Source organism: Mastigoproctus giganteus, chromosome 8 (genome assembly GCF_048544385.1).
Source record: "Mastigoproctus giganteus isolate SK-2022 chromosome 8, ASM4854438v1, whole genome shotgun sequence".
Taxonomy (NCBI): Eukaryota; Metazoa; Arthropoda; class Arachnida; order Uropygi; family Thelyphonidae; genus Mastigoproctus; species Mastigoproctus giganteus.
In genome coordinates, this window is record NC_143582.1 from 227,975,936 (window position 1) to 227,987,571 (window position 11,636).

General features: G+C 40.9%; 1 protein-coding gene across 2 annotated transcripts; it reads right to left on the bottom strand.

The window, feature by feature from the left end:
• Positions 1-797: 797 nt before the first annotated feature.
• On the bottom strand, positions 798-11,417 carry LOC150082386 (sulfotransferase ssu-1-like). Of its 2 annotated transcripts, none has more exons than XM_090380533.1 (2): positions 11,306-11,417; positions 798-1,963 (listed from the first exon to the last, which is right to left on the bottom strand). In XM_090380533.1, exon 2 carries the CDS (start codon positions 1,934-1,936, stop codon positions 971-973), a length of 966 nt encoding a protein of 321 aa, XP_090236659.1. In that variant the 5' UTR covers positions 1,937-1,963; positions 11,306-11,417; the 3' UTR covers positions 798-970. The 2 variants fall into 2 exon arrangements, with proteins under 2 accessions (XP_090236659.1, XP_090236660.1); XM_090380534.1 differs by lacking the exon at positions 11,306-11,417 and adding an exon at positions 10,179-10,331.
• Positions 11,418-11,636: the final 219 nt, after the last annotated feature.

Below are 11,636 nucleotides of genomic sequence, written 5' to 3' on the forward strand. Positions count from 1 at the left end.
TTGTTTATTTATTAAACACTTGTCAGAATTGCATCACTATAAGGAAGCTGAAGCCTTATTTCAGGATCTGAACGCTATTTCACCGTAGGATGACAGATCGCACTCATTTTAACGCTGTGTCACCTTTTCTTTTTCACTCTTTAATTGTTGAACACCGTCATCACTTGACAGAATGTCCTATTTCTTAAGAGGATATCCGCATCACATTTAGCACAAACCTTGCTATGAAAATAAAGGTTTCTGCCGAATCATTGATGTAAGTTATGGCTTACACGCTGAAATCTAATCTTGATTTGATATCCGCTTATAGTTTCAGAACACCCCTGGCAGATAACAAAGTAACCGCTCTTATTTTAGATAAGAATCATGTTTACGATGAACTTTCAAAAATGGGTACATATTTTAAAGTGTGGCTGAAGATTAAAAGTTCAAAACTTCGCAACCAGGGGACACATGGCTGTAGTTGTAGAGTAGATGTAATTTGTAGTTGTCTAGATTGGTTCGAAATCCACGGTTTGTTTCGTCATCAGTTTTTTATCACTTTGGGGAATATCCGATCACCTGGTGGTCAGTTTGGAACTTTTTCTCCCCTTCAGCATCCTCCGAAACATGCAAATACTCCCTATAAGCACGATTCAACCTGTTTTTCTTTCTATCGTCTTAATTACGTACTTCCGGTACAAATATATATGAAATGTATTTTAAAAATATATATTATTAATAAACGGTGCCAAATTAGATATTTTCTTAGAGTTTTATTTCTTTTTTTGCAAGATATACATATGTGGAGAGTTGGTCATACTTTTCCACTAAAAACCATAAGAAATGAAATGGTATTTTTAAACACAACCTGAGAAAAATACTTCCTTCCAACAGTGAGTCCAACTACCGCGTGGTCATGTGATTTAAAGCAACTGCAATGTCGTGACAGAAGGGTGCTTCTACGAAAATTTAGAGAATGTTCTTCCACCTAAAGCTTCATGTACTCTTTCCAACTATCCATCAGTTCTGTCCCACTGAACACTTCCTTAAATTTCGTGTCAATCCTTCGGGATTGTTCTTCTGACATCCAAGATTTCCAATTCCCGACTTCCCCTTTCCTGGCTAACTTAAGGCTTGAAGATGTCTCTGGTAAATTCAGATTTATCATGTATTCGTGGACGTATTTGAGGCCTTCTGGAAGATCCGGTATGGACATTGACTGTGGCGTGGGAATCAGCAACTTCATCGAGTCATTGATTACGTCTTTCATAACCGCCATGCTGCTGTTGTGAAGTACATTACGAAGCACTACCGGATCTTTCTCAAGAATCTCGACATATTCTTTCCCAATGAATGCCGCGAGGTCAAACAGTACCTTCTGGATGTCTTTCTTCATATCTTCGTAGGTGGTGAAGAACACGTTGCTTTTGTTACGATAATGGTATCCCTCAAGCACGTGATCAAAATAACTGCCGTAGCCAAACTGCCCGCTCATGAAGAACTCAAAGCAGTCGTCAAAAGTGCCGTTGGAGAATTGATATCCAGGAAATGATCGTATGTGGTTGAAATAGGACACGCAAGAGTCCTTTGGGTTTCTGGCCACGTACACGTATTTGGCCTCGGGATTCCAGCACAGCCTGCCGATTGGGATATGCGTCTTGATGGCCCCTGGACGTGGCATGCGCTCCACTGCCTTCGCACCTGTCAGTTCGATAAATGGTGTGGCCGTGAAGAAGTCTAGGGGAGACTCGAGCGGTTTGCCTCTGCGGAACAAAAGTAGAAGAATATTGTGCATCCACGTGGTACCGCATTTTGGGTAAGTCACCAGCATAACGTCATCGTCTCTTGGTTTGTAGAATAGGGCTTCACGGCAACAGTCGGGAGAGAAGAATATGGGGAAAGAAAGCCCTTCTGTGGCTCGATACATTCGAGGAGTGTTATTTTCGACATCCATGTTCCAGTCTACGAAGCTAAAATTTTGCTGAAAAAAAAAAAAGAATTTCAGAGATATTAATTTTATTTATAATTTTACCAAAAAAAGTCTATTAAGATAAAGCTGTTGGATTATGAACATGCAAAAATTTTCTTTTATAACGACTTCTACATCTTTAAAGTTTCGCTCGTGACCAAAAACCATCAAAATACTTTTAATATAAATTAGTTACGTATTTATAATTTATAGTAATTTGATTGATGTCACTAAAAATATAAAATTTCGAAGAAAGTGGTAAAGGGGAAAAAAATAGTAAATAGTTGTAAGCAAAATCGTGTACACTACTCAGCAGCGTTTATGTTGTGCGCAATTTTTTTTTCTTCTGAAATTCAGAATTTCTTCCAGAAAACAGCAAACTCTGTTGAGGACTAGCATTTTTGGAGCCCTAATTAATTTCAAAATGCAGGGTGGTCATAAACAAATGTACTAGTGCAGAACTCTCTGGTGAGCATGCAGAGCGATCCATCTTATTGAAAAGTCATCTGGCCCAACAACCCTCGGCCTCGAGTCAAGGATGACAACATTTTCAAACAAATCGCCCAACATCGCTGTCCATCCACGGTTACAGAAACGAACTGTTCATGAACAGTTCTTCAATCATAACAATAATCTATGTAGTCTTATAATAATAATAATAACACAATCAATTTAATCATCAAAAAATCTGTTTATAATCATAATAATAAGAAGAAGAAAGAAAGAAAAAGAGAAAGGAAGAAGAAAGAAGGAGAAGGAAGAAGAAGAAAGAAGGAGAAAGAAGAAAGAAGGAGAAAAAGAAGAAAGAAGAAAAAGCAGAAATAAAAAGAAGAAAGAAGAAAAGGAGAAAGAAGAAGAAAGAAAAAGAAGGAAGAGCGCATTGGCTCGCTGGTTACAACACTGGACTACCAGCCTGATGGACCCAGGTTCGAGGCCCACCTTGGCAAAAGCGAATGCGGCCCCATTACACTGGGAAACTGGTATTAATAATAATAGTAATAAATTAGAACAATAAAAATAATAAAATAAACATAGCAAAAGTTGCTCCAGCGGACTGACCTCTCCCGAGGTCGGAGTGTCAGCTAAGGCAGATAGTGGCGCCACGTACGGTGAAGCTAAACGGGTACACCTCCGTTAGTCTGCGCCGGTACGACAGTGGTATCATCGCCATCCTCCCCACACCGTGTGGAAAAGGCAAAGGTTCGAATCCCGTCAATGACGTGAGGAACTTTATTAATGGGCTTTTTTCACTCTGTGGCTGAGTTAGTCAGTCTCAGGCGTAGATAACAAGGTTTTTCTCCCAGAAACGGGGGGGGGGTTTGTCCAGCAAAACAACCAGAGAACACACACATAATTTACAGACAAAATAAATATATGGGTAGATGTAATCATTTACGGGTGACCCTAATATCATAATTTGGGCCCACCTTCATACATGTCGCAGAGAAATAATAATCATATTGCATCGAGTGTGGTGCAGGATAAAGTCACACGCGTTCATTAATGAGGCAGAGGGGTCGATTCGAAAAGTCGGAGACGATCACTCGAGGAAGACAGTGGAGCAAATGGCGGTGTCCTCCATATGGCTACCACAAGAGAAGGGAAAGACCATCCAGCCACATCAACTAGAAAAGAACGACAAATATAGATAACAAGGAACCAAAGGAAGACGGGAGCGATTAACTACAAAGAACAACGAATATCGATCACACGGAACCAGAGGAAGAACAGCAAGAAATACGATTTCAAAAATCAGAGAATATGAGAATACTGGACACACTGAAGCAGAATCCTTCGCACTCAACAAGACATTACACCAATACAAAGAGAGCTCCCAGAAAAAATTAACAACCCAGAGCAGCTGAAGTGGAAAGAGACGAGGTCACGATATCCAGAATAAAAGACGAGTGGAAAAAGGCCCTAACAGAATTTGAAGCAATTTACCGCACAAATACCCACGTGATACCGAAGCAGAGACCTAACAGAATCCTGTGGAGAGTAACAGACCATCTAAATAGGAAAATACCGCAGTACCTCGAAAACAATGGTGCAACGCTGGAGGCCATACACACACAGCTGTTTACTATGCTGCCATAGAAGCGACTAGGATTAATTAAAGAGAAACGAGAGCAGAGAAACTGAAAGCAGAAGGAACCGCCAGATGAGAAAAAGACTTCAGCAGAAGACAGAATTAAGAGTCAAGATAGACCAAATGACCCAGTACCAACAGGGTAATAAGAGTAAGAAGTTGATTGGAAAAGACAGCGTTTACCGCAAACATAATACCAAAAATCAGAGAATAGGAGAATACTTGAACACACTAAAGCAGAATCCCTTGCACTCAGCAAGAGACTGCACCGTTACAAACAGAGCTCCCAGAAGAAATGAAACAACCGAATCTTCGATGAAAACCAAAGAACCTTTTACAGGAATCTCGGAGAAGACAGGAAAGATGGAAACGGACCACCCGAGCTGTAATGATTGAGGAATTCTGCAGCAACATGTGAAGCAGTGAAGTAAGGCATGAGAACCGATCCCCCTGGATAGAATTAGAATCAAAGGAAACCAAGGACATACAAGAGATGAGGGAGTGGGAGAATCGGTAGGAAGTACAACAGTCGATCAGGAACTCCCACACCTGGCGAGCCCCAGGAATATATAACGTCCACAACTGCTGATTCAAGAAGCTCACTTGCACACGTAAGCACTTAGCACAGCAGTTCAGCGAATGATAAGGTACCCAGAGACAATCCCAGAGTTTCTCACTGAAAAAATCACATATCTCAGGGTAAAGACCAAAGTACAAGTAAACCAGCGAAGTTCAGGCCAATCACCTGTCTCCCAACAATGTACAAGATCCTGAGCAACTGCATAACCAAGAAGATATCAGACCACTGGAGAGCTAGAGTATAACGTCCGAACATAGTATTTCGGGTCAGGGGCCACTGGTGGTTTCCCACATCTGCGCCATACGTGCTCTCTGTTGAATTGCAGAGCTACTGCAAAAGCCAGAAAAAAACATGTAGTGTCTGGTTTGTTTATGCAGTATCGTGATTTGTCCTGTTGTGTGTCTCTGGCTTTTTAGGCGCAGGGACCCTAGTGGGGAGATGTGCCAGGCTGCCCATCATACTCTGGCTGGTCTCTGCCGGGGTCGCCTGAGCTTTCTGAACGGAGAACAGGACGGTAGCACAGTGGTATCGTCACCGTCCTCCCCACACCGAGTGGAAAAGGCCTGGGTTCGAATCCCGTCGATGACGCGAGGAACTCTAAAAGGGCTTTTTTCACTCCGTGCCTGAGTTAGACGGTCTCAGGCGTAGATAGCAAGGTTTTTCCCCACAAACTAGGGTTTTTCGTCCAGCAAAACAGAAAAATCGACCGTAGAACACACGCAATTAACAGACATAAGATACACAGCACGGCAGATGAATTTCATTATTCGGCTGGCCTAAAAATAATAGTTTTTTAGTACAAGTGGCGGGGTCGAAGTAGGCAAAAAAAGGAGGATGAGGAAAGAAGGTATCCTCTAGCGGAAAGAAGAGATGGGAAGGGAGAAGCAGAAATCACCTGGTTTGGGATAAGGTCCTTGCATCCTTACCGCTGTGCGGTAAGGATGCAAGGATGAGCAAAGAATGCAAGGAGTAATTTGTCATAGATGCTGTGGTCATAGAGAAAGCCTACTATAAACGCCGGAACTGGTATGCGGCTTACATCGATTACCGCAAGGCTTTCGACTCTATTCCTAATAACTGGCTGATAGAAACGCTGAAGATCTACAAACTCAATCCGCCAATCACAAACGTCCTGAAAGCAATGATGGCGAAATGAAGTCCCACCATCAATGTCGAGAACATCACAACCAGATCGATCCCCACCAGCAGAGGAATCTTTCAGGGAGATCCTCTGAGCCGACTGTGGTTCTGTATATTCACCATGCTCAACATATGGATATAATATGGTATCGATATAACCTCAAAGAAGGAACGAAAAACTTGTACAGCTTCTCCGACCTGATGTACATGGATGACATCATCTTCTACCCGGCAGAAGAAGTCAGCAATGATATCAGGATAGAATTTAATCTAGACAAATCAAGACCCACGGATTGTATCAGGTGAAAATAATCGGCCGAAAACCGGCTGCAGTAGGATAAAGAGATCGAAGCCATGACAGGGGGAGATATTCAGAAATACCTGGGGATCATGCAGGCTCAGCATTTAGAGCACGAGAAAATCAAGAGCTACCTGGACGAAAAATACCATCAGAGACCCAGAAGCCTACTGAAAGCAAAGCAGAAAGGAGGGAACAGTGTTAAAGTCATAAACAACATACTCTTTCTGGATCATAGATTGGACTAACATCTAGTCGAAGGATATCATGAAAAAGACAAGGACAATGATGAGCAAGAGCCGCCAACACCACCCAGAGTCAGCTGTGGAGAGACTGACAATAGCTAAGAAAGAGGGAGAAAGGGTCCTGATAGACCTCATCGAGCAACAGAAAACAGCGATAGTTAACCTGATGGATTACTTCCAGAAAAACGCAACAGCATTCTACCAGGTCACAAGAAAGACAGACAAGTGGCATACCCCACTCAACCTAAGCGAGGAGTCCACTCCCACCTAGAAGGCACAAACTAAGCTAGAAAGATGGACAAATAAGGCACTCCATGGAAAACACTACAATGACCTCCACCAAGATCACATAGGTAACATGGCTTCCGATGCACGAGCGGAACGCTCTTCCCCCGAAAATGAAGGATTCAAGCTTGCAATTCAAGCCAAGGTAATCAACAGCAGAAACTATAGAAAATACTTCGCCAAGAAGCCCGGTGTGTTATATGACACATGTCGACGATGTCACCTGCCCTCAGGAACGATTCAAAACATCGCCGCGAGATGAAAGCTAATCACCCAGACTGAGTACACTCATAGACAAGACCAGGTAGCCACGATAATACATCAGAAGCTAGCAAGGAAATATCAGTTGATCAAAGAAAGTGTACCATACCATACCACAAGTACGAATCCCAGGCTATACTAGAGACTCCAACCCACAAGCTGTATTGGGACGGCGCCATAATAATGGATAAGACAATCCCGCACAACAGACCGGACATAAGCATTGTGGACAAGAAGGAAATGGCTACCTATCTGATTGACATAGCGGTACCCAACACTAGTAACCTGCAGAAAACCCATGGGGAAAAGATTAGGAGGTACACGAACTTAAGACAGAAGATCAAAGAGATGTGGCATATGCAACAAGTAACGACCATCCCGATCATCGTGCCAACCATCGATATGGTGCCAAAGACTACATAACAGCCTAGCAGACACAAGAATGTAGACACAAGAACATTTTATTCCTTCTCTTTTCATTTTGGGGTTCCATCCAATCATTGAGAAATAATTTAAGAGCAATAATATTATTAATAATAATAAGATTACATAGATAAGTTAAGGTTCCAACGTTTGGCTTACGAACGAGGGCTCTTCCACGAGATCGAATGTCTTATGCACACCATCCAGGACTAAGTAGTCGACGACTGGGACTACAAGAAGAACCTCGGAGACGACCCAGAAGTGAGAGATGGCACATGTCGACGATGCCACCCTTCTTCACGCAGGCGGATTACACTCACAGACACGACCAGGTAGCCAGGATAATACATCAGTAGCTAACGTAAAAATACCAGCTGATAAGAGAAAATTTAACGTATTACGAGTACGAGCCTCGGGACGTACTCAGGTCGTTTCCACCCGATGTGGGGAAGACGATGATCCTACCCACTAGGCTACCCACGACGGCGTGCCTCTATTGAGCCATCTGAGAAACCAATATTCAAGTCCGAAAACGGTTTTAAGGTGACAATTAGGAGCAGAGGACCAAATCTATGAAGCGTATAGGGGTATGGGGATGACGCATTTCATGGTGTATTTTGTGAGCGATGGCTTTTTGATTCCTACTAGCTCCTGCATGGTGGCCCACAGAGTGCAATGCGTTTTTGCTTTCATGTGAGTGAAGTGGGATACAAAAGTTAAACCCTCATCCGACATTAGCTCCAGATTGGCTACCTTCAAAACTGGTGCACCCTCTACCATAATTGGGGTGTTAGTTTGGATTTTCTTGTTAGAGATTGTGAGATCGTCCTTTTATTATTATTTTTTAACCTTGTCAATCACCTTTCCTAGCTTTAAGTCATCAGCAAACTTTGACAACTTGCTGCACTCCCTCGTTAATGTCATTTAAGATGAAAAGAAAAAGCAACGGCCCCAACATTAATCATTGCAGGACTCCACTTGCTACATTGAGGTATGTCTACTTATGAATATTCTGTCTCCTATGTTTTAGCCAGCCCTTGATCCAACGATGGATCTTCGAAGGGCCATTAGTCCCAACTTGCTCTAGTTTATATACGGTAATATTCTTTCATGGGTAGCTAGTTGTTTGGTGTATGATTTTAGCAGCTTCAGTAACTTAGGCCATGTTGCATGTGTTCTTTGATCGATTTGCTCTTTGCCGAACAAAAAACCAGAGTTTCGTGAAGCAAAAAAATCATGCTACCCACATTTGAGATCGATTAATTGAGCCACGTTGTGAAAAAAAAAAAAAAAAAGCCATAAAAATTCCTGGCGTCATTGACAGGACTCCAACCTCCAACTTAGTGTTTTGTGATCCAGTGTGGGAAGGACGGCGATTATACCAACTGTGCTATCCCACGAGGGCTCATGGGTAGCCGTTTTGAATGAAAGAAAAAAAAAAAAAAAAAAAAACAGTCCTATCTGCGTCTCTCTTCATTTTTGTACTCATCTATGAAAAGAACTGTTTGTTTCCAATTTTAAGTGAAATATCTGTGACTCTCTCTAGTGGTTTCACTTATCAACTTTTGCCTTCCTGATCCAATCGGTTTTATTACGTATACACAAATAATACTTATATGAATATCTTGCGATAATCACATACTGTCCAAAGTTTTTTGCTCTTGCCTAATTAACAGCCAAGCTAAGAAAAATTTTTCCCCATAAAGCCTTACAGATCCCCAAAGTCTAAAGTCAACCCACAAGGCTTTTACCAAATATTCCCTCCTAACATGTCTTGTCAGAATGTAGACACAAGAACATTTTATTCCTTCTCTTTTCATTTTTCCAGCACGACCTTATATTTTTTGACACTTCCGTTCCATGTGTCTTTTTTATTAGAGAATGTATTTCCGATTTCTTTTAAAACTGAATTTCTTTGGAAGCAGAACATTATGTACTGAATCGAGTCCTGGGGCCGGAGTTCGGTGAAAGTGTCGCTCAGTATAGATTCAGATACTTGGGCCTCTATCGAGCCACTGGTTCCATTTTTCTTTAGGGCATCAATCCGTGTTCTCTGAGTTTTAATTTAAGGTTGTCACACTCTCTACATCGCTTTCGCCGTCCTCCCCACACCTGGTGGGAAAGAACGAGGTCGAATTCCGTCGATGACGTGAGGAATTTTTATGGATCTTTTTCACAACGTGACTGGGTCTCGGGCGAGGGTAGCATGGTTTTTCCTCCCGGAAACTTGGGTTTTTCGTCCAGCAAATGGAAAATATACCTTAGAACACACGTAGTTTACAGGGCCTTAGTCGCCGATGCTCCTAAAACCCAATAACAACAACTCCGTACATCTAAACACACAGAAAATAGTCCATCAGCAGTGGTGCAGCCAGGATTTTTTATCAGCAGGTACATTCACAAAAAAAAAAAGGGTGTCAATTGCCTAATGATAAAAAGCCCTAAGATACCAGATGCCGGTGTCAGGGGCTACTATGCACGTACCTGCTGTCTCTACCCTGGCTACGCCACTATCCATCAGCTAGAGAAAGTTCTGCATACATATATATGACAGCAAGTACAAGGTAGTATTTCATTGGTGACAATTCTTTGCCAATCATGATATCTTTGACTTGTTAGGGGTACTTTTTCAGTTGAAACCCTAATTACGTTTAAGTAAAGAATTAAACAATAAAAATATTAATGAAAGCACACTTTGAATTGACTTTAAAGGCTCTCCCAATTGAAAATTAAACTAAAATTACAAAAAAATGATCACAATATATTGTAAAATATTGATGAAAGAGCAAAAATCATCCCGAAATGTATTTCCTATTAAAGAAAAATCAAGTTAAATGGAAAATGAAATGCGTAATATTTTATAATCTAAAAATAAATAAAGAAAATATATATTTTTAAATTCCTACCCATCAAAGACAGTGAAATATTATTATTGTATCCTCCAATTCGAAAACAATCGCTCTACTTCATGGCGTGCTGAAACCCGAACACTTTTTCAGCAAATCATGATTCAGATATTGGAACAGACTTCCAGACTTCGTGTCTTCCTTGTTTCGTAACGCCCACCTCCTATTACGAAAAACTTCACGAACAGCATTAGCGTTTACAAAAGACCAAGGCCACAAAACATCCGGGTTCCATGAAAATTTGATTAAAGTACACTACAATTCAAATAGTGCACACACTTCAAATATAAACGTCAGTGAGCAATCTGAGCCCAGCAATCTAATTTTTATTTAGAAGAAAATTTCAAAATATTTATAGAGTAAGCATTTCGAAAATTAGTGAAATTTCTGTGACTCTGGCTTTACATTATGTAAAAAGAACAGGGCTGTGATTTGACGCACGATCAGCTGAGCCCTAATGGGGAGCCTTGAGATCCCAGACTTGAAATAACCTTGGCTACAATCGACGAAGTATTTATCATCAGTTCCAAGAGGTTGCCAAGACAATGTATGGGTTTCTACCTATAATTTAAGGGCACTGACTGATTTAAAAGTTTCTTGACTGATTTGGGAATAAATCAGTCAAGAAACTGGCAGATAGCTTCCTTCACATACAGCCTGAATTTATCAGTTAAAACATTTTCATAACGAAACAAATTAACTTAAGCTGCAATTACTTTTGTTTAGTAACGTCGGGTTTAACGACATTACTAAACAAAAACGAGAACATTTGTTTCAGAAAGATCAGGCCATCACTAATATTAGCTAAACTAAATATTTAATATTCCAAAAAAGCCTGCGAAATGTAGAGAGAGAGAGTGAGAGATAATCTTTATTGCAACAGGTTACAAGGTATTGCAACTTTCCCTTCACGACCAGGGGTAGAATATCCATTATTTCTTCTGTTTTATACATTTTAATGTATTTATCTACATAGATATAAATGTACTTTGCTACTGATGGTACAATTTAACGCGACAGTAAAGGGAATTAATTTTCGAAAAATATTTTTAGATTTTAAAATCCACCGCATAAATCGTGTCACTCTTAAACCTTATGTTGCAAGTAAAGTAGACAAGGAAACTCACCACCAACCAAGAAACACGACGTCCACTGTCTGCTGTTCAATGAATGGATCCCCACTACGCTGTCTTATAAGTACTCATTCTTCCTCGTGCCATCTCAGCGGGAATATTCTGGGAATATATTATCTACGCCATTATAGCTGTTGCCAATCGTCAAGTGTATCCATTCCTGTACAGACCAATAGATGTTGGATGTTAAGTAAACATCTATCTAACATGTGGTGATAGTGACTTCCACACACGTACCTCGATGATATCAAAAGGCAGAATGTTACAACTCTGATTCTAAAACGGGATATTATTTGGTATTTTATTTCATTAAAGAAAGAACACT